The sequence below is a fragment of the Rhea pennata genome, chromosome 1 (genome assembly GCF_028389875.1).
Source record: "Rhea pennata isolate bPtePen1 chromosome 1, bPtePen1.pri, whole genome shotgun sequence".
Taxonomy (NCBI): Eukaryota; Metazoa; Chordata; class Aves; order Rheiformes; family Rheidae; genus Rhea; species Rhea pennata.
This window is the reverse complement of record NC_084663.1, coordinates 187823463-187847394: the sequence shown is the minus strand read 5'-3', so window position 1 is coordinate 187847394 and position 23932 is coordinate 187823463. Positions and strand designations below refer to the sequence as shown.

The window sequence follows — 23932 nt, the reverse complement described above, 5'->3', positions numbered from 1 at the left end:
TTATACCTGGACCGCCTTCAGAGAGCACCAATTTAAGTGTTGCGGGTTCTTTTTCTTTGTCTCCAGATGATATAGGGGGCCAAGATCTGGCAGCCTGAGAGGGTAGAAGATCTGACTCATTCACTGCAATCTTAGACTTAAGATGTACCTAAGTCCATTTAATGCATTACAGTAGCTGGTCTGAATGTGGGCCAACACTGAGAAAAGGTTGCAGAAAGGGGCTTAGAAAAGGCTTCTCCTCCTTTGCTCTAACTGCAGCACAAGGGATACCCCTACAGAGGAAAAAGGGTGTTTCAGAGCCTTTTTCCCTTCATAAACAGGGTGAAATGCAATTAGTCAAGTACTGAGAGCTACAGCCAAGCTCACATAAATCCCACAGAAGATCATAGGAATGCTTACAGACTGTTATTGTGCAATATGTTTGATGTCCTCTCTTTCTCCAGGGTCTCCAGCACTGAGGCTCACAAAGGCTGTAAGCAGATTTTGTAGCAATGTAGTTCTAAAGCTGACAGTTCACTGCTTCAGGGTGAACATGCTTCACACAGCAGAGCTTCCCATAGCACAAGGGTGGTAAGAAACCAAAGCAGTAGTTGCTTTAGAGATCTGATTTCCAGCTCATTCCAAATAATTTAAAGACTAGTTACATTTGATTAGCTTTGGATCAATCCTCAAGTACTGACATGTTCTAAAATGCTTTAAACAGCATTTTAAGTTGACAGCTAATGTGAATATGTGCCTGGTACTAACACTGTGCTGGCACAAAGGGCTGAACTTTGACAATACAGCATGCTGGAACAGGTCCTGAGAAAGAAGTAACTCGCACCGCACTGCCAGTCAGATATGGCATTCTAACAGCAGCTGGAAAATGTTACTCATCAAAAACACTGTTTAAACTGGGGAGTTTGACTGTGGGGCCAAACACTGAGATCCTTGCTCCGCCTAGGCTATTGCCATAAGCCCTACCACTGCATGCCTTTGTGAATTATCTGTGCATGCTGTGGACAAGTAAATGGGATGCCATCTAACAGACTAAAACACAACCTGATATTCCTCTTTCTTAAAATTGCTGTTGGTTTATAGAAAAAGTGAGAGTTTGGAAATATACCCGTCCATTCTGAAAGCCAGTTTAGAGACTATAGCCAGGGGACTAAGCACATGCCACTTTTGCCTTCACATCCAAAATGGATTAAAAGGCATGTAGGGCCCAGCTCTTTATGGGAGCGTTGTTTTAAAACTAACAGTTCTCTGCCTATACCTACCTTCTCTCATTCAGTCCCCAGTTGCCAGTATCTTCTTCTTTTCTGCCTGTTAGCATTCCTTGCAAACTCTCTGAAGAGATGGTAATTCTAATAAATGGCAAGCAAAGTACCTGAGTCATTCTTGCTAGCCTAAGCTCTGTCTCTGTTGTCTACTGTGGTTTTTAATCCAGATCTGGATACTTGCAGCAGTGTATAATTGCCAGTTTTTAATATCTGATTTTAAAGCATGAAAAAATCAATGCAACTTCTGCAATTCACCATAAAGTTCTCCAGGAATCATCAGATGTTGTCAAGCCCTTTTCCTTTTTGTTTTCAAAACGGGTATTCATCAAATAAATGTGCTGTTCACTGGTTTTGTTCATGATTTATTTTGAACTTGCTGTAGTAGTATCACTGTCAACTTCTTTACACACACAAAAAAGAAAATGTTTAATAATGACAAAATTGATTATAGAAAGGATGGGAGATTAAATAAATCTCTTTCACATGGGCTTCAATACTCCAGTAACATTTCTATAAAGGTTAAAATTTGTTAATCAGTTTTCTTCGGCCCTCCCAGTAGCATGCCTTTTCTATTCATTTCCTGCAGATATTTGTACATTATTGTATTTTCTTTATAGAAATATTGACAGAAATAAAATATCAAAGTCTTGAATGATGAGGAATATCCCCTCAATTTTAAATGCACACCAAGTTTTCAGTATCATTTGTTTGCAGCTTCCTCCAACCAGCTAAAAGAAAGAAACATGACCGTATGACTTACTTGCGCAATTACAACCGATCAATAAAACTCCAGAATTTCTATGAAAGGAACAATGAAAACTGCTCACAACTCACGTTTTGTGTTTTCTAAATGGGAATTGATTCACTAATTAGCTGTTGTTTGAGAATACTGGAGAATCAATGTTTTAAGACATCACCATCTACTAGTAAAAGGTCCACGAGGTAAAAGAAGTTAGATCAATACGATTCATTATGGATGATGAACAAAACACAACTGTTGTATGCAATAAAGCCTACTACATTATTCCTGTGTCAAGCCTTCATTATCATGTGCTTTCCCAGGGTATTAGGCATGTATTTTACACATACACATGCACAAAATAATTATATGGAAGCACTTTACAGGAATTAGAAAGGAATATGTTCCCACATGTCAGACCTTGGGAACTCCCTCCTCTTCCAAATGGAGGGAACATGATCCCATTGCTCCTTCCATCAGAAGCCAACAGATTTTGCAAATCCTCTCTTGCACTCCACTAGGGTTACAATGAGTCACTCAGATCACCAGCTTCTCAATACTTAGAGTACTTGTTTCATCTTCTTCATTTGAGCCAAAATAACCGGGGAGGTCAATCATTTGTTGCTCTGCCTCAGTTAAGCCAAAAGTAGTGTTATCATAAAAGGCAAATTCAGGGTCCAGTGGGAAGCTCTGGCACTTGTCCTTTCGGTACTGGACAGGGCTTATAGTTAGGCCTCTCTGGTAATTATCTTTTCCAGCTGCAGCTGCTGTTTCTTTCCGCCATGTGCCTTTGGGGTTAGGTGAAGGGCCTCTCTTATTTCGGCTGGGCTCAGGCTTATCAGCAGCTTTCTCCTGACTGGCAGGTTGCCGGTCAATGATCAGATCTAACTTCTTCACCGAGGGACAAGCCCTCTGATGGCACTTTGTGCCATGGCCCTGTGGTTCACATGGCAGCACAGTGCCATGGGACTGATCTAGCTTTTCAGAAGTTGGATTAGCACTTCTCAGTTTTGGCCGCGTCCTGTCTTCCAAACCTTGATCCCATGTTCTAGTCCTGGAGCTATAAAGAGGAGTCTGTCGTGGGGTGAGGGTGGACATGCTTCTCTCTCTGAAGGGCCTGGCCTTTTTAGTTTCATGGAAACTGGCTGTTCTTCTAAACTGTGGGTTTCTGTGACAGCCCCTCTCTGATAACTCCCCTCTGTTATCTTGGTGTTTGAAATGAGCTTTTCTTATCAAGGTTTGGGTAGGGCTCATTGCAGGATTGGACTGTGAGAATGGAAAATCCAGCCTAGGGTTAGAGCTTTCACCCAGGAATTTGGGCTGACCAGCTGATTGGTCCATAAATGGACATTTGATCCTAAATTTGTTTGCTGCTGCCTCTTCTTGGTTTTCTGTGTTCAAAGGAAGCATCGTGGTGGCACCAACAACCGTGTCCATGAGGGGATTCTGAGAGACATGGTACACCTTGGTGGTCTCTGTCAGGCCTTTCTTCTTCATCTCTTTCAGCTGCTGCTGTGCGAGGCGATAGCTGAAAATCGGAGGGATTATTTTTTGGGCATTTGGCTGAAAATTCTCACTTCCAGAGGCATCATCCTCTTGGGCAAGTTGGAGGCTTCGCCTATAGGTCAGAGGAATGTTCACAGGGGCATCACCTCCTTCAGTGAAGCTGTCTCGCTGCTTGTTGCCTTGGCAGATGTTTTCTTCATCGGAGTTCTTCCGGAAGCTGGGGGAATTGATGGAGTTTCGATGTACAGCAGTGCTGCACTTCTGAGCTCTGCAGAGTTTCCTCCAAAGGGTGATGAGAACAGTGGCAAAGATGATGAACAAGCATAATGAAATACCTGTGATGGTGACTATATTATTTGCTTTCTGGTCTTCTCCTGGCTGGACAGAAGGTGGGATGGGAGGCTTGATAGCTATAACAAAGAGCAAACATGGCTGTCATTAGACTTGCACCCTCATCAGCTCTTCAGTATCAGAGAGCCAGCCACTTTACTATTAAGGAAAAGTAACCAATTAATACAGTACAGTAAGTTGTCTGCCATTAAGATTTTCTCATGGTAGACTGTTTCTCATCCTCTTCTATCAGAGGCACAGAAGGATGGATCACTTTGAATTGGCAGAAGCAGATCTGCTTGCTTTAAATCATGTCCCATAGACCTTTTAAATGTAATTATCTTTGCTTGTTCTGCCTGTTCCATAAGGCACTCCTAAATACATGTAAAATGGGATAATTATAGTCCAGGCATTACCTGAAAAGTATTTTATGATGGCTCAAGTTAGGATTATAGCTACTGGGTTGTGAGCTCTGGAATTTAAAGAGAAGAGGGACAGCATTACCAGTGGAAGTGTAACTTTTACAAGCAACACTCCAAGAGTGCTTCCTCCACTGCTACCCAGTGGTGCATGCACACCAGGGTTTCAGAAGATAAAATGTTCTCCCTCTGCAGTAGGTTATCAGCTGAGAAAGGAACTGATGGAGACTTGTTTCTTTGACTCAGAGCTGTATGACAGCTCCAAAACCTCCGAGAAATCCTTGATGAAGCTTCATGTCACTTTGAGAGCTCAACATCAGCATAAAGAATGCAACAACAGCACTGCCTATTGAATTGTTTTTCTTAGGATATCTATAGCTTACAGGTCCATTTAGCCTGCAGCCACCATGTCCAGAGCACAGAGCAGTGCTGGTCTGAGTGGGGGAATGGATATGTTGATTCAGAGGAGAACACAAGACCAGCATTTGCTCTGTCTGTACCATTGAAGCAGAGCAACTGATTCATTGCTCATCCTTCTCTCGGTCCTGTTTGACCATAGTTGTTTCCTAAAGACTCAGTTTTCCATCTGTAATGCACACTGCGCTGCATCATTTGGGGTATAAAGCTAACCAGCTAGGAAGCAACATGGTTCAAAACAGAGTTTGTTTTGCTTCTCTCTTCACCCTATCTACTTCTGTCCCAAGACTGCATACTGGTTTCAGTTATTCAGCCATTTGCTCCATCTGCTGGACTAATGACTATAAACATAATCATGCTGAAATGGGCCATCTTGGGAAGGTCCAGACAGTCTGGTGGGGGAGGGGGGAAGACACTCCCAGTCTGAGATCAGAGAGCACAGGAGGCCTTAAGATCAGTGTGAACTCACTGCTTGAACAAGCTAAGATTTAATTAGATGAAATCACATAGGTATAATTCTATAGAGGAAGCAGCCTGACATGGGAGCAGGAGAATTAGAAATCATGTGCAAGAGAGATGTGAGGTAATTTCTCCAGACGATGCTATAGCAACGGATGCTGACACTAGGCTCTGTACATCTGAGTTTCCTACATATAAACTCTCTCTCTCTCTCTTTTTTTTTTTTTTTTTTTACCTAAAGACTATGCTGGAATTTGAGGACTGTCCAGATCTGCTCAGTGCAGATCTGGACAGTGCATACTGTGCAACACAGTATCTCCAGAAAGACTGCCAAAGGCAGATCCACTGCATATGCACAAGTCTGCTGCCATTTCCAGGAAGCATTGCACTCTCTGGGAAGCACCATATGTCTTAGGCTTGTTGCACATCTGTATAGAAGGACTGGCACTTCCAAGAAGCATGGGAGAAGCCTGTCATTTCTGTCTATGTAAAGCGCAAGTTGCACACACAGATCATGTCTAGCACATGCATCGCAGGCTTAATGCTTCCCAAAAGCAGTCGGCACACCGCAGGGATCTTTCACTCTGCACACATTGATTCCCCTGTAGGGAGTCTCAGACCACACAGCTCTTAGCACTGGGACTGCTCTCAGAGCTCCAGAAAAGTCTGACAAAACTGGCCAAAAAGGAGCCAAGTCAAATAATCCAATTCTGTGTTTATAGAGATACCCTACAGCAGGTAACCAGAAAAGCACAGCTGGATATCAGCTTTAGAAAAACATCAACTATATCAGTGATTTTCTCTGGTGTCAACACACAGACCCTAAGCAATCTGACAGAGATTGGCAGAGAGAGGGCAAGCAGTCCTAGTGCAGGTCATTCATTAGCTTTAAAACGAGCCCTTACAGATCTGAATTGTTCCTCTCTCCTTACACTTGCGGTTTTATGAAATAACCAAACCCAAATGACCTGCATTTTCTAGTCATTAAAACATCAAAAGTCTTAACAACAAATTATTAAAATATTCCAGGTTTTGAATGAACATCGACCAAATGCAAAGACTGGGTCAACAGAATATCATTTTTAATATTTACCCTTGACCTGACCTTTTCTGTAATACCAACTCATTTCTTACAGAGCTCCACAGTAGCTTTCAGACCTGCCTGCATACTTCTGAGGCTTTCATCCAACAAACATCTTGAAGCTAGTTCAAGCCAACACTTCGATCAAAAGAGCAATCCTGCCCTGTTCCTGCTTCAGCTATACATTCTCCCTCTCTGTTGTCCTCCCTTTTCAATGGCAGAATCATTGTAATGGCCATGTAATAAGCAACTTCACAAAATCCCCAAAATGTTCATTCTTTAGCTGGATCAGTTCCAGCTCACCACACTGCACTTTCAACAGCACAAGGAAGTGAGCAACATGGAAGCAGCCAAGGCAAGGCGTAAGGCATTGCTCACTTTATAATGGTTTAAAATATCTGTACAGTGACAGCCTGAGAACCTAGGAGCCTGCACTGAACCACACCTTCCCTTCTTAGTCACTGCCTGGCTACAGCACCTCTGAGACACAAATACATACAGGAGCTTGTAGCTCAGCGAGCTTCTGAGCAGATCAAGCCCCTGGGCAGTAGCACCCACCTTTTTCCAGCAGGGAGTTTGCAAGAGGTGTAAGTTTTGCATCGATTTAGCACAGCCATTGACTCTGGAAGAGACCCCTTCTCCTGTTCCTCATGCTGACTGCAAGTACTCAATTACAGTCCTGGCCCAGCCTCATCCAGTCTCACTCGCTGGCCATGCGACTGCTGCAACCCATTCTTGCCCCATGCACTCTGCCAGAGAGGCTCAGGTCTCCCGTTTCCACAGCCACTTATCCCACCATGGCCTATGTGCCACCCGACCATGCTGGCCAGCCTGACCTGTCACCCAACAATGGCAGTGGGATGCTGGAGCAGGAGGGAGACTTGGCATTGACATTCCCAGTGGGAAGCCCACACCACACTTCCCAGTCATAACAAACCCTCGTGGCACTTCCCACCTTGACATGACCTGAGGCTAGAGTTCCCCCTAACATGACCTGGGTGATATCTGTGTTGTGTAGCTCAAACCAGCACTGACCTGTCCCATCAAAGCAGAGACAACTTGAAAGTCAATTATGAAGCACAGTGGGAACTACAAAATGTGGCCAAGTAGGCTCATCTGGAAATACTACAAGCTACGATGTAGGTGACACAGGATAGTTTCCCCGCACAGGCCACCATACAGTTATCAATCTCAACACACCATGTGTTTTATGAATTACACGCCTCTCTGGCTCTTTTACAGAAAACCTCACTGGTAGCAGTGCATTTTTCACATATATTCCAAAACACATCAAAAATATATGAATCCTGTAGGCGCAGGCCAGAAAAATTACCTTCTTAATAGATTTCTATGGCCTGGAGCGGCCTTTGGTACCAAAACACATTCTACTGGCACAGAGATCTCTCTTCCAGCCATTCCTCAAAATCCCTGCTATGCTGGAAATTTGAAATCATTTCCATGGCACCTAGAGCATGCAGAAAGTCTCTTATCAAGCTCTAAAGCCTTGTCTCTAGCTCTCCCACGAAACTGTGAAGGCTCTAGCCCTACTACATCAACCGCAGAAATGTGATCCTGCCATAAAATCAGTATGGCTAAAGAGATCAGATGATTCAGTTCTACAAAGCTATTTTCATAACGTACCTTTTGCTTTTACCTGGAAAGATACATGACTACAGGGAAAAGAAAAGTAGAGCTACATACACAAACATTCCTCCAGTGAACATAAGGAAGTCTCCTTTGGTGACCCAATGCAGCCTGGCTTTGCTGGCAATGAGGTGAGACATTCTCGGAAGCGCTCCCGGATGCCGTCTCCGCAGGTCACACTGCATGGGCTCCAGGGCTGCCACAGACTCCACGTTTCTGCAAATACATAAGCTCACAGCAATGAGGAAAACATCTCTATTATCTCTATTATCTGTAAAGGCAAAAACATCTAACTGTCTTCTCTCATTTAAGAAAAACTGTAAAAAATAGTTAAACAATGCAAAATGCAACATCAAAAAACAAGTAATGTCTGGGGACATGCTCCTGTACCCATTAGAGTCTGGGGCAAAGCTCCCCCTTTTTCCCTTTTTTTGCTCCAGTGCCAACCACACTACAGTGGTCAGTTAACTGAACCTGGTAGGATCTTTGAACAACAGCAAATGGAAATTAAACAGCAAATCTTTTTAACAGCTTAGTAATTTATATATTCATAGATTCGAATTCCTACCTGACAAATACTGTTTTTACAACAGCATAACTTCATTGACTTATGTGTAGTTACTCCTGATTTATATGGTCATGAAAGGAGGATAAGCCTACAAGTTCTAATGAAAGGCAATATTATTTTGCCTCTTATTATTTTATTATCTTCTTAGCACACAAATGTATTATTGAACCATTATTTGACAGTTTATAGGTCCCTATTGTTTTATTGCTTATGGCTAGGCAATTAACTCAAGATGAAATTTTGAGGGTTTATTTATTTATTTAAAGCAGAGGCAGGCTCAGGTTTTAATGTTAACTCAAGTATTACCATTCTTTAGAGTAACGACATCCATTTTTTTTGCTTAGATAACATCCTCATCCACTGTTCTACACTCAAACTTTACAGCACTGAGAACCCAGAGCCAGAAAGAGGCCATTTTTGCCAACAGTTGAAAGCTGTAACACTGAAATAGCACTATTACTTTAAATCCCAAAACAAAGTCTAGAGGCAATCTTTAGAGAGACAGAGCCATGTGGAACAGATATCCTGGGAACTGTCCTACAGGTCAGTTGACTTCAATGGTCTGGCTTTGAAATGTATCAGAAATAAAAACAATAGACTCGATTACTCCACTTAACTGCTCACAGATAAAACAGAAAAATCAGATAAATTATAAATTATAATCAGATATATTAGATTTGTTAAAGCTTGCTCTTTTTTTTTTATGATGTTTCTACTGCCAACACAGGTCATGCTGTTTGATTTTATTACATGCTTGTTTTGCTGCTACCATACCACAGAGTGCCTGATCAGTGAACAATTTACAATGTTAAAGGACTAGACAGTCTTTCATGACTGGAAATGGCCTTAGGATTTCATGTTGTATCAGTTGCTGCAACGAGCTCATAGTATGTTATAATTTTTAAAGTCCCTAACAAAAACAAATGCAGCTGTCTTTTAATAAATAGGAAATTTCAACTGATTTGGACCCTATCTTACCAATTTTTGTTAGCATGCCAGTATGTACGTTTCTCTATGAACAGTGCCACAGAACCAGTGGGGCTGCTCTTGCATACAAAGTTACTCACGTGCATTTCAGGATGTGGCCTGGAGCTTTTTAGCTTACACTTCTACAATCAACCAACACTGCGAAACGTGCACGGGCGTATGTTCATGCAAGCCTGTGTGCATGCATGTTGGAGTACATCTGCCTGGCCTAATGCAGAGGAACGATAGACATGGTAAGACCCCTGGCAGCAATGCAGTTTTAAGCCCAGGCAAGACCAAGTGATCTCAGTGGCTACAGCAAAATCAAGCTACTTGGGATTTGAGGCTACATTTCACTTTGGGCTCTGGCTCACTCAGCCCACTGTTTGCTGCCTGCTCCTCCTGCACTTCCTGCAACCACACCAACTCCCAGCAAATTATGGAACAGAGCCAGCCAGGGTGCATGGCATCAGGCAGAAGGTGAGGCCAGAGGATGCCAAGGAGGGGAAGAGGGGATTAGTGAACAGCTCTGGGGGGCAGGGAGGCCTTTACAGTGTGAGGTAAAGAGGGAGTCTCTGAAGGGCATGGATCCTGGACCACTGCTAGATCACATCACCCAGTGAGCAGAGTTATTAGTGAGGGCAGCAAGAAAAAGTAAACAGAACCAATAGCACCTCAAGGGCCTGCTGATCCTTCTTCCAAAAGTTTTCACAGTATCACAATACTTGGGGATATCATGATACTTTTCTTGATTTCAGTGTCATGGAAGACTCCAACAGTGTCACCCATGACCAGCAGAGTCCCCCAGCAGTGGGAGGTAGGCTAGCTGAGGAAGCACAGACCTCCACATAGACTAATTTACTGTGAGCGCTAGCTCATTCATGTATCTTCACATTCCCCGCTTGTTTTAACTTCTGTTAGTTACAGTCAGATATAGGACCAGATCCAGCAAGATGCCGAATGTCTCCAGTGCTATTCACTTTGGTGATAGCGAAGGGTGCTCAACCACCTCTGCATTCACGCCCATGGGCTTCAACGTATAACAGTATCTAGGACGAGTAATTTTCTAATCTTGATGTCAGACCTATGATATGCCCATTGCTTTGAGGCACTTTTCACCGATTTCAGCTTCAGTTAAGGGCACAGAGTTCCTTACCAAAAACACTTGGCATCTATAACTTTGGGGCTAAGAATGAGAGCCTTAAACAGCAGGAAGGCAGGAAATTCACCAGCCCCTGTGGAAGATGGAGTTTTAAACTCCTGCAACTTGCTCTGCAACCTCCTGCAATTACTAAAGCATAGAAGAAAATAAAAACACAGTTTATTCTCCCCTAAGGAAACGAAATAATTAACCTCCATTTAAGACAAACAGACCCAAAGTGCCAGGGGAAAAAACAGAAAGTATGTACTGCAAACTAGCTCTATTAAGTGTGAAATTTTTCATATACAATTGAGGAATCTATTATCAACACACAGACATCTGACTGATGAGTTAGCTTGAAATAGTTGACAGTTGGCAGTTCTGCCAGCATAAAAGATAAATGCAATTAACTGTTTTAATTGTCACTCTGTATAGTATCTCCCCTCAATTTTCTGTGTTTTCTTCTCACTTGGTAAGAGCATGCAGAGCTATCCCATAGCACAGGCAGTGAGGGGCACCCAGCCTTACTCCCCCACCCTGACACAGGTGATAGCCCTGAGCACTTTAACAAGACCACTAGTAAGGGACAAGATCACTAATAATTTTCAGGCTACTCCTATAAACTCCTACTGTAGCAGGCTATTTTGGAACTTGTGATCAGTTCCTAGGTGCTAAGACTAGGTGTACATACATTGCATTGGTGTTTGGATAAGACCTGGGAATACATCCTTCTCACTCATCCTGTTTTTCCCTGTTTCCATGGAAATGAAGCCTGGGAGCACTGAAATGCTGGCACGCTCCAACAGGTTACTAGTTTGGCAATGAAAGGACTAGGATCCCTTTCAAAGAAGAAAAGCTAGACTCTGCCTGGGCAACTCACAGTCTTTTCTTCACAAATGGGCACCTTTAAGACATGCAGTAACACAGTCTACAAATCATTTTAGAAGCTAAAACAACTCCCAATGAGTCTATAACACTAGATATATTTTTTAAATGCTGTAAGTGAAGCAGAACTGGGTTACAAACTAGGGCTGGTAGACACAGATTCTTTGCATCAGTCTGTTTTTAAACAAATGCAAGCCAAATACTGATTCAGGCACCAGGACTAATCAGTCCCCAGATTTTGTTACAGATAATAAGCAGGTCTGATTTATACAATATTATTCAGGGAGCGAGAATTTGATGGAAGGCTTAGATTCCTGCCTTTCCTCTAGATACTCCATTTAGTCCTCCCTTCCCCTGTTGACTACTTCTCCCCTCAGAAGGGCTCTCTCCTACTTTCCTCTTCCTCTTCCTCTCCCTTCCTTTTGTCCTGTTGTCCTGCCCTATAACTTTTTTTTTGATACCAATAAAAGTTACAGAGAGCAGGTAACTCAGCCCAGCTGAAAGCAAGCGCAATAGACCTCTTTGGGTGTTATACCAAGGTCAAAATCTATCTTCAGAGTGTAACTGTCAAAGAAAGTGAATTAACACTGGAAATAACAGAAAAATATGCCCACTTGTATGCCACAACCCTACTGATTAATTTCATCAGAGTTAGCTTGAACGTTTCCCACAGGATATTGGCTAGGGGTGGAACATCTTCCTAAGGAAAGCAGAAATCTCACTGCTGGGGACATTCAAATCTCAATTGAAGAAAGCACAGGATAATGTGTTAAAAAGAATGAGCTTCCAGCAGTCCTGGTGCTGGATAAAATGATTTAACAGAGTTTTTTATCTCAGACATTCAAATAAAGAAAAAAAATAGCTGTATGATTCTCTCTAAATCATCTGTATGAAAACATTTAACACCCCACTGAGATGAATGAAGTGACTCACATCTCTGTTATTTTTTCACAGGTTCTCCAGCTGGAATCTACAGAAAGCTGCACAAGTGTTGGCTCACATTTAATAGATATACTCCCCACATTTAATAGATAAATTCACACTCTTAAAAAGCACAGGCTTTTTTGCAACACTTGTTTTGAAGCTGATAGCCCCTGCTGGAAGAGTTGGCATTCTAGCTTGTTCAGGCTTATCAGGAGCCTTCTACTTCCTACTCAAGACACAAAAGAGATTCCTTTTCCATAGGCTGTACTAAACCTGTTGGGAATGAAGAATAAAAAGTAGGATTGATAAAGGGTCATAAATAAAAGTGACGAAAAATGACTGTTGTAAAGAAAACTCTATCTCATCCTCTGTGGTTTGGATGAAGATAATTTTAACGATTTAGGAGAGTTAATCTTTTATATGACAATATCACTGTATCATAATAATAGAGTATATGTTAAATGGAGTAAGAACTGGCTGAATGACAGATTTGATATGTAATTGTTAACAGAAAATCATCACTGAGTGGTGATACATTTGGAGAGATTCCAAGGGGATCAGTACTAAGATTAACGCTATACAATGTTTGCCTCAGTGACAAGAAAGTAAATACAAGATCTTTATTAAGAAAATATGCCACTACTGTGATGACTTAAGCAGACAGTGCAACTGTATAAAGCAATGTAGGTTACTTGGTCAAAACATAGCAAAGTAGACTGCAAATCATTGAAATGCAAAATTACACAGACAAGAAGGAGGAACAGAAATTACACCTGCAGAATGGTAGAATGAACACTGAAAAGTAGTATGTAAAAGCAGTTCAAGAGGAGTTCACAGTGTAAAAAGCTGTGGTAAAATGAACTAATGCAATCTGTGGAAATATGAATAGAGGTGCAGTAAATAGCAGTAAGGAGAGTGCTACTACTCAGATGGCATCAGTGAGAAGGACATCAGAACACTGCACCCAAAGCTGGTGTCCAGGTTGTCAAAAAAAAAAGGATGTTAAAAGGTGGAAAGGGAGTAGAAAAGAGCCAGAAAGATAATCAAATCCTAAGGAAAACACTTTCCAATTAAAGACTAAGTCTTCTCAGCTTATTAAGAAGAACACTGAGATTATCTGGAAAGACTGATACAATCTGGATGTACAAGTGCCTTTGTGCAGGTAAGACAATGGGTATGAAAAGCTGTCTCATCTAGCAGAGAGCAGCAGGATAAGAGCCAATCACTAGAGGATGAAGCTAGATGATTTTTTGTTATAAATAAGATATATCTTTTTTCTTTATCAGAGCACAGTATTGACAGAAATTACCAGGAGGTTCTCTCTTTTTTTTTTTTTTTTTGGTGTCTTCAACAAAAGAAGAATACTCTGGAAGATAAGCTGTAGTCTAATGCAAAGACTAGCTGTGGGGCTCAACTCAACACCAGGGTGACTGGGTGAATAGTGATGATCCATGCTGCCCAGGGCCCAGATTAAATCATGTAAACACCTCTCCTGGCCTTAATCTGAGTCTAGGAGGTCCAAAGCAGAAAATAAGTGATTTAAGGAGAGATGTCATTTGTGCAGCAGCAGCACTTACTACACAAATAGCCATCGGGGCCAAGGTCTATGTGCACAATCTCAGAATGAATACTCAGTACGGTGCCCCGCAGGAGAGGGTCTTTATGAAGAAGCCAGCAAACGGCAGGCCATCGCGGCAGTGAAGGTTCACGCTGCCCGTTGTGGCTTCAGGCTGACACACCTCTCCCAGAATCACTTTCAAACACTGCCTTTGGGCTTTGAAGCCTTACACATACAGGCATACGGTGAAATGTGAGGGGAATGTGCTGCCCAGCATCTGCTACCAAAGCATGTGCTGCCTCCATTTAGAATCATAGAACGGTAAGGTTGGAAGGGATCTCTGGAGATCATCTAGTCCAGCCCTCAGCATCTGCCCACATCAATGTGCTGCAGTCTAATTAATTTCAGGTTGACATTTTATTTACAGTTATATTGTGTGGTTCTGCTTTCATCAGCTTTGTAGATTTGACATTTCCAACTTGTCAGCTATTGACTGAAAGCCATCTTCACGCACGTAGCCTGATTTTTTCAACTGCAGTTGTAAATTTGGTACTACTGTGGAACCAAATAGAACAACGTAAATTGCAGGGAGTCATTATTAAGGTGGATCTTATCAATTGAAACAGTCAAATACTGGGCACAGAAACATATCTATGTCATATCCTAGGTATTCATCTGTCAGGATAACTAGCTAGATTGTATCAGTGCAATATATATATGCCACCCAGACACAGAGGTAGAATTAGAATTTTCTCTTCCTTTCTGCTTCCAGAAAATTATCTTAAGAAAATAATATGTTTTCATTTTTAAATAGACCTACTTGTGCCAAACAAAGAGAGAGAGAGCCAACAGAGAATACATGCGGAAAGTTAAGTTAACGAAATGAACTATATACTGAGTTTGGCCTGTGGTGAAAATGGAGGTAAGTTTTAGTTGAGAGTGTCAGTTAAAGAACTAACACCTTTAGAATTTCTGCAATAGTACAAAGTAAAACCACATGGCACTAGAAACATAATTAAGGTAGGCTGTGTCTTGACTGTGTACTATGGAGCATGTCCTGTATTTTTGGTCTCCTGAATATCTCACTCAGAGACCTACCCAGGAAGTGCAATGACTTGGTTTTGGCTTGAGTATCTGCATTTCCTCTTCAGGGAGACCAGGGTGGAGAGGGGTAGAAAATGGTGTTTATCAAGGTCTCCTCCTGGCATGGGATTGGCACACAGCTATGGGACACACCCGAGACAAAGTTCTGATGGAAGAAGGGGAAAGGCTCTATAGTAGTGTTCAGCCCTAGCATGCCAGTTCTGTCCCTGCAGCATACAAAAAAGCAGAAATAATGAAGCACTCCCCTAAGAGACTGTCACAGTGAAGCATGGGTCGCATTTCAAACCTTTCAGCCCAAACTCCTCTTGAAGTGTGCACGTGGGAAAGACTAACACATTACCAATGAATACAAGCCTGCTCCAACACTTGAGAGCATTTAGTTTTCCACTCTATAGTGTAGGCAGCACAACCTAATCCAAACCCAATCCCCTCAAACACGTGCAGACCATCCATAGCCTACCACAACTGGTTACCTAATACAGTTCAGGGATGGATGAGAAGGAGACATGACTCACCTCTTTTCTCCACTATGCTACTGTGATTTTTAGCCTCTGCTGAACCTTGAACTGCCATCTCTCAGTCTCTGAGAGTATGCTATATAAGATGTACAGACATAAATAGAATATATAGATGTTCCTTAAACAGGATCAACGAATAGCCTCAAGCTCCGTTCTGTGATCACTCCTACTCCTTAACTGTGATCATCCATACTCCTGGACATGGTTTTGGTCCCTGCTAAACAGCATTCTCCCAGAGCATGCCTGGTCCCAAGGAACCATATCGGCCATGGACTGTCTCCAGTTGGCAGTATGTATGAAGCTCGTCTGTTCTACGAGGAGAAGAATTAGTGGTATAGAAGTAATTCATAGAATCACAGAATGGTTGAGGCTGGAAGGGACCTCTGGAGATCACCTAGTCCAAACCCCCGCTCACGCAGGGCCCCCTACAGCAGGTTGCCCAAAACCGTGGGCTTTCGTTGGCCATATATCTCCAAAGAAGGAGACTCCACAACCTCTCTGGGAAACCTGTTCAAGTGCTCTGTCACCAAAGAAGCTTTTCCTTATGTTCAGACAGAGCTTCCTGAGTTTCAGTTTAGGCTCACTGCCTCTCCTCCTGTCACTGGGCAAACCTGAAAAGAGTCTGGGTCCACCCTCTTTACACCCCCCTCCCTTCAGATATTTAAACACATTGATAAGATTCTCCCTCAGTCTTCTCTTCTCCAGGCTGAACAGTCCCAGCTCTCTCAGTCTTTCCTCATATGGGAGATGCTTTAGTCCCTTAATCATCTGAGTAACCCTTTGCTGGACTTGCTTCAGTAGCTCATAAACTCATGACCTGGTAGGTGGCCTCATGGGTCAGAAAATGGACTGTGGTCTGTTTTAAACAGTAGTAGAGACATGACCTGAAAGGCTGCTGGAAAAACCCGCAAGTTGTCCAAGTGACACAATAGAGTATCTTTTTACTATGGACAAATTCTGATTAATCTAATCAAAATTTGTATCTCTAACAGGTAGACTTCTAAAATCCTACAATAAATAGAGAGAGGACACCTAGAAAAGGAGTCAGCTCACTTAGCTTATGCACCTATCTTAGGATGGGATGAATCCCCCTTCTGAGATGCCTCTCTCTCTCTTTTGACTAAAAGAATGATTAGACAACTACTTAATTTTAAAAACATGACTTCTGGATAATTAAATGTAGGTAAGATTATTTTTACTCTAGTGTTTCCAATAGGCCAGATCTACTCTAGTAGCTTCTCATGTCACTAAGAAAGCCAAGTTTCAGTTTTATGCAGACAAGATACATAAATCATTCAAAATGCCCCAAAGGGTTCTGGTTGGTACTTAGTGTTAACTTAATGTAATTTTAAACTACCATAGTTTACTACTTTATATATCCCTCTTCTTAACAGTCTACTCCATTTTATTATCATCTGTATAAGTCATTATTTTGTCTGATGTAGAAGACCTCAAAAAGCAGTTACTTATTAGAAGGCATCATAATCAAATTCATTTATCTTTACCCACGTTGGTTCAGAAGGGTGCTGATTTCTACTAAAAGAGGACAAACATCAGTACAAACCCATATTCCTTTGGATCATCATACACTCTTTAACTCTTGTTGAGAAATGGCTTCGGTTTGAGAAATTAAAGAAGTCAAAGCAGTATTTGTTCTTCCCCACATCAAACAAAGTGCAGTTAAATTCTGTCCTGTTGTCTCCTGGATGAATGGTGTTTTCATACAGCCAAGTTGTTCTTTGAGTAGGATGCTTGGGAGCCTCTTTATAGACAACAATCTTTCCACTGGTAGAAGTGCATGGTGGGGAATCCACAAAGACCTGAACCAAAGTTTTGCACGTTGCTTCTGGTGCCACAACCAGTCTGTACCCAAATTTGTGCAAGAGGTCTATGGGTCCCATAGAGGCAATGACTGAATGTGTTTCTAGTGATCTCAGTAACACAGTGATATATGTTTCTTGACCAATAGGTGGGCAATCAAATTCTACCCACTGTGATCTAGAGAGCAAGATTCCTTTCCTAGTTCTAATGCCCAGCGTCTCATCAGAGCTTAGTTTTCCTAGTTCATAAAGGGTGTTGGTGAATATCACGTCCAGTGAAACTACTGTCTCTTTCACAGCACACAATTGCTCATTTGTGAAAAGTCCAACCTGAAGAGAGCTTCCGAGCACCTCTGAGGTCTTATTCACATCAATGTGAAATACAGGCCAATCTACATGGAGGGGGGATGTTCCTCTTCCACTCCAGTGTACATCACTACTACTATCGCTTAGAGAGACCATTCTGAACCAAAAGTCTCCAGCACTCTTGAAGTAGAAACACTCAAACTCTACCATCCCGTGTGACTGATTTGCTGGAAGCTGTTTTCTTGCAATGATCTTGTTGGTACTGGCATCCACTAATAGGATGGATGTGTTCTCTGCCATCACATTACCACTATCATAGTACCGATATTCCACAGAGACTGTGTCATTGCTGAAGGCTACATGACCTGGTTGCTCCAAGAGGAGGTATTCCACTTCACCGAGAACTGAAAGAAAACAGTTTCATGACAATATTAGAAAAAAAAAGAGACAACTAATTGTTCATGGCATTTATGGAAGAAATAAAGATTTATAAAGTGGGTATATAAGAAATACTTCTCAAACTTTTTAAAGTAAGTGAATATTTCACCAAAACAGGTCCTAGCCATACCAATTAAAGTTCACTATGTCTTGCTCTTGAAAGGAAGGTGTTTGGAACAGCTCAAAGTCCACTGTGGTAATAAAACGTACAGGAGGGTTAAAAACAAGAGAATTTTCCCTTCTCCTTCCCCCAAGAGAATACACATAAAAATTAATTTCCAGGGATAAGCCATGAAAATTCTCAACTTCTTTTACTTGACAAATTCTTAAAGTCCACTTCACAGCAGCCAGCTGCTGTTCCATTTCATCAGCCGTAAGCAAAAAGGACAGTAGTTTCTTAATGCAGAAATGTGAAAAATGTCCCTCAAATTAAGTAAAATAGGAAGTCTGCACGATGGTTTTTGAAGCCTCTTCTCTTGCTCTGTCTTATGAATCTTTCATTTTGCTCATTTGCATCACAGAGACACTTGAGTGAAAGAGCTGAAAATAACAGTGATGGTGACTGCAGCACTTTTCTTGTCTTAGATGTGGTGCAACATGTCTAAATGACATCATTTCATTATAAATGGGACCGTCTTTTAAAATTCATTTCTGGCATGTCCATGTTTGTGCAAGTTGCCAAATTATCCTGAGACATGCTGTAACTCGTGTGGATAGATGGTATCTAAAGCACTGGATTGGGAAGATCACATTTCGGTTCTCAGCTCAGCTAGTTTTTCTACATTACTTGGTACTTAATGATTTCAGACACAGAAAGGTTATCCGAAAAATGGGAACAGCATACATCTATTCCAGATATGAAATGTGCTGTGAGACATCTTTATTTAATCAGTTATCTAGGAAAAATTTTTGAGTCTTGGATGAAAAGTGCTATAGAAGTGTAAAACCTCAGTTAAAGTCATCTGTTCATAGCAGTATCAACAGTACTTTGACTTGTTAAATCTGTTAAACATACTTGAAGCCTCAAAGAAGGCTTTACTGAAAAAACACTGAGATTGCCAAGACAAGCACTCAGCGTTCAGGAGTAGTAGGACTTATTGCACGTAATATTAGACACCTACCACCGCAAGCTCCTATCTGAGTTAGTCACCTTGGATTCACTTCCTTGCCAGTAGAGAACATTTTCAGGAAGCAATTCATCTGAGCAGCTGTAGACGTTTGTATCAGGGTGAGGTGTAGTATACACCAAAAGAGCCTACTGCTCTTCATCAGCTACAAGTGCCTAAGGTAACAAGCTCTAACCACATTTGTAACATCTGAATGTTGCATGCACAGCCTTCCGTGTATGAATCACACATCTATCTTACATATATGTATTATAACTCAGTCTTTAATTTGCATAATTTAGTACTACTTTTTTCCACAAGACCCTGCTTCATTTGGCAGATGGATGGCACTTGCTACCAGGGGGCCCTTTGATTCTCATTCTTCCATGGGTGGTCCAATGTATTATTGACTACACACCATCCAAAATTCTTTCTGATAGTACGGAATTATTCATTTCCCCTATGGACTTTTCTATTGTGCTCTTATCATGGTACATTATTAGTGCATTAGAAATATTAATGAGTTTACCCTTGCAAAGACCCTGAAGGATGAGGGGATGACACTGTTCTTCTTTAGTGTGTTAGGAACTAAGGCACAGACACAAGGGTGAAAACTGTCAAGTATCACCTAATTCTGGATGCCCTGTTTAAGAAACCTAGGACCTGACTTTCAAATGCAACAATCCTTTAGACATCCAAAGCTGGCTCTCACTGATCCCAGTTGCAGTAAGCACATGGCATCCCATCAAATCTGATCTCAACTTGGACATGCAGAGAGCAGGAAATAAACCCCCAACACCTGTGAAATACAGCTCTAACATCTGTGAAATACAGCTCTGTACGATTTGCTCAGGATTGCATTATCCTTACTCCTCATCTTTTGATTCTGTCATCTGTGCCTGCCCACATCTCCCAGTGCTGCTCCCTTGACTCCTACTGTTACCCCTGTCAATCTTGGGTACCTTCTCAACTCCATCCTCCTATTGCTCTGGTATTCCAAACCCCTGATCCTACCTCTTTCTCTTACAGCTCTTCTACCTTATTCTGTTCCTTAGGCCTGCATTTCATTCCATCAAGTTCCTCCCTTTCTTGCACAACTCCAGCATGTCAGCAAGGCAAACAAAAAGCACAGGACAAGCAATCCTAGTGCCTGATGTTACAAACGTAGGGAGTTCTGCTGCACTGGGCTGGAGCACACACAGTGTTGTGCGAGATTGGCAAGAGGAGCCATGGGAGCTGGGGCATGCTCAGCCCTTCAGAGAACTTAGTCACAAACTCAGCGACAAGGTCATAGAACTAGATGTGTTTTTCTGCAGAGGAACTGGCCAGATCCATCCAATATGAAATACTAATAGCAGAAATCAACCCACAGCAAAAACCTAGCATAGACAATTTCAAATTGAAGGCTTAATTTTTTGGCAAAACCACTCAAACAGTAGTTACTAAAAGCACTGATGTCTGTACCTGCTACTATACTGTCCTTACTCTCTTCTACATTTTTTTTAGTTGGACTGGCCCATATCAGAAGAAATAAGACAAATGTGCATGCGTGGGGGAGGTGTGGAGAGAGGCAGGGGAACTGCCATGTAGCTCCCATCAACCCTAATGCGAATCACTTGGGAAATGAGAACAATGAGTATTAAGAGGATGTTCTCACAGCACTGCAGAGCTCCAGCTGACACAGCCCCAGTTCACAGCATCCCTTCTCCCATCTTTGTCTAATAACATGAGAACTTTGCACTCACAGAATACTGTGAGCCTCCAAAAGTCACTAGTCAGAAGCAGCCAGTTTCCACTGTATGTTCAACTGCCCTTCAGCCTGCTGTGCAGACAGGACCGCATCACAAGCCAAAACTTGGTCCCAGTTGTTTGGACAGCTGATCAGGGACAGCTTTCAATGCATTTGTATATTTTTGGTTGTCATTACAATGGTCTTCCATTGAATGGAGTCTGACTGTCGCGCCAACAATCTGCCAGTGGAGTCTATGCACGATCTTGCTCTTATAAAGATCAAAAGGAAAAACTTGTTTTCACTGAAGAGTGAGGAGAATTAATTGAGCATGCTATTTTGATATTTATTTATTTCTAAATTGTGTTTAAGCCAACTTTGGTTGTGACGTTGTATTAAGAGATACACCAGTATCTGACCCACCAGTAGCTCAGAGTTACAAAGAACAAACACATCAGAAACACTGATGAGAAATAAGAATACTGTTTTGTTGTTTTTGTTAAGGATTTTTTTAAAGCTTACAGTAATTTTCCAGGGTATACTGGTACATATGTAGTGCAGTCTTGGTGTAAAACAGATGGGTGAAATAGTTTGGAAGTTATATTCTGAATTATGGACTGCTCTTTGGTTGACAATATGGCAAAATATGATGCATCTACAGTTTTCAGTAGAGATTCAGCTTCTATAGAGTTCAGGAATAATGTTTTTTACCTCTGACTCAACTAGTCATGCATGCCTACAGGATTGGCTCACCAAGAACTTGAGGATACTGGAATCATTCATCTCACTTCTGAACATGGTATGTATCTTCACTGTGTCCCCCACACAGTGCAGCATTCCTAACTTGGCTAGTTACTTTGTCTTACTAAAATAACAAATGGCAAAAAGTCAGACAAGTGTCTCCATTTCTATTGGATTTAATCTAAAAGACTGCAGCTCTATGTTTTATATCCTTTCTAATGATCCCTTGTTCTAGTGCAGAAATTCAGTAAGCATAGGGGCATGAATAGCAAAGTATATTCAATATTCATAATTACCTAAAATCAGATTTTTCTTCATACATATAAAGAGAGCAAATTGTTTACATTCTTGGTCCATTTCTCTCCTCTGTAATATATTGTCAGCCCTTTGGTTTGTGAACTGCTAGCTACCACAGCTCATTCCTTAACTAGGGATTGAACAGTCTTTTTTCGTGCTATAGACAACAGTTCAGCAATGCAAGGCTTAACTCTTTAGTGTGGTTTGGCAATATATTGTAAATGTCAGAATACCACTTGCTTTTAAAATAGGACTGTAATTTTCAAAAAAGATATGAATTATTTAGGAATTAAGAGTTCCACCTTCAAAATTTCTAAATCATGATGTAATAAGGACTGAATTCCCTTCTCAAAACTACCTTCTACTTAGTACATTTTTAAAGAAGACAGACATCATGCACTGGATGCACCTCAGCTGGATCTAGCTATCATAGTTGTCTAACTTAAACTAAGATGTCTAGCCTAACTAGGTACTGATGGAGAGAAAGAGGTGCTTTCTCATCTCACACATCTCAGACTGTGCATGGATTGAGCTGCCCTCAAGACATGCCAATTTGTGTTTGTACTTATTGCCACAGACTAACTGCATAATTTTAGACAACTAAAATTGAATGAATATGAATCTCATCCTTTGGTTTCTTATATGGGCCAAGGAGAGAACACGGCTGACAACTTAGGTTCACTAAATGGGAGCTCACTCAATCAAATTAGGTTGTCTATACTATAGATGCTTACATCTCAGCTAACCACTGTAAGCTCGTTGTACAGTTAATGGAGAGAAATGGGCACTTGTATGACACAGTCCTCCTGCCCTAGTATGCACACCTAGAATAGGCCAGGTGAGTTGTGAACTAAAAGCATCTATTTCTCTCCACCGGTGATAAGGGGGTCCAGCATGACCTAGCTCAGATGTAGCCTTCCATAATATAGACATCTAAATTTGAGCGAGATGAAACTTCCCCTTCTCATCTCTCTTTACTGACTGCACAAAGATCCTCAGCTCCTAAAATGAGAGACTGTGTGTACCCACTAAAGTGAACCTGCTTACAGAGTCAGGGAGATGAAAATTCATGTCTACTTCACTGTACACTAGCTTCCTCATATCAACAGGCTCTAGCATTTCGCAGCATTTTATCCATGGTCTGTGTTACATGGCATTTAATGAATGTTAAGAAATACACGACTTACAAGAGAGCAGAGCTCCAGTTACCACTTCTAACACAGTCAGTCCCTCAATAATGCCCACATTTATCATGTTCATTGTTTTGAGCACATTAACAGCAGGAAAAGCTCCTGCCACTCTGATCCAAAGGTACAGTTTATGCAAGTCATATTTTCTACCTGTATTTTGCATAAGATGTAGAGTCAATTCTGTGCATATCAGAAATGGTCTCTTTGGTAGTCCTGTTTCAACAGATCATTCAAAAACACCTTGTGAAAATGTATCTCTCAATATTCCCTTTATAGATCTAATACTCACCATAGTCACAGAGCACTACTAACAATAGATTTGAAAAATCTTTCAACATCTGTTTCATTCTGATCAGTGAGATCCCAGATCCTTTTACTCCTCATGTCCTTCTTCAGCTACAAAGGCCAGGCACTTTTTAAGAACACCTGAAAGACAAAAAGTCACAATTAGGTTGACTTTGCTTCATAAAATACACGAAGGAAGATGTCTTATCAATAAATAAAAACATCTGCAGTGTTAATTAACAGTTTTTCTCCTATCTAACCATTATTAACATTGTATTAATAGATCTGATTAAGTACAACTACAATTCACTGTACAATAAACTTCCACTCTTAAAGAATCAGCTCCTGAGTCAGAACAATACATAGGTCAGAATGATTCACCTTCCCACTGCCATATATGTTGCTGTGCATATCTTACATGAGAATCAAGACTAGTGATAGCAAAAAAACCAAGTATTTTATAGAAAATGTAAAACAAAAAACATGTACTAGTTAAAAG

General features: G+C 41.3%; 1 protein-coding gene across 1 annotated transcript in view; it reads right to left on the bottom strand.

The window, feature by feature from the left end:
- Positions 1–1608: 1608 nt before the first annotated feature.
- The window catches only part of THSD1 (thrombospondin type 1 domain containing 1), a 28272-nt gene continuing 5948 nt past the window's right edge, over positions 1609–23932 (bottom strand). Inside the window, exons 3-6 of the mRNA XM_062567059.1 lie at positions 23438–23574; positions 17086–18051; positions 7915–8073; positions 1609–3917 (exon numbers count right to left, since the gene is read on the bottom strand). Of these exons, the coding sequence (XP_062423043.1) occupies positions 2539–3917; positions 7915–8073; positions 17086–18051; positions 23438–23495 (2562 nt within the window). The 5' untranslated portion in view covers positions 23496–23574 and the 3' untranslated portion in view covers positions 1609–2538. The remainder of the gene's footprint in view (positions 3918–7914; positions 8074–17085; positions 18052–23437; positions 23575–23932) is intronic.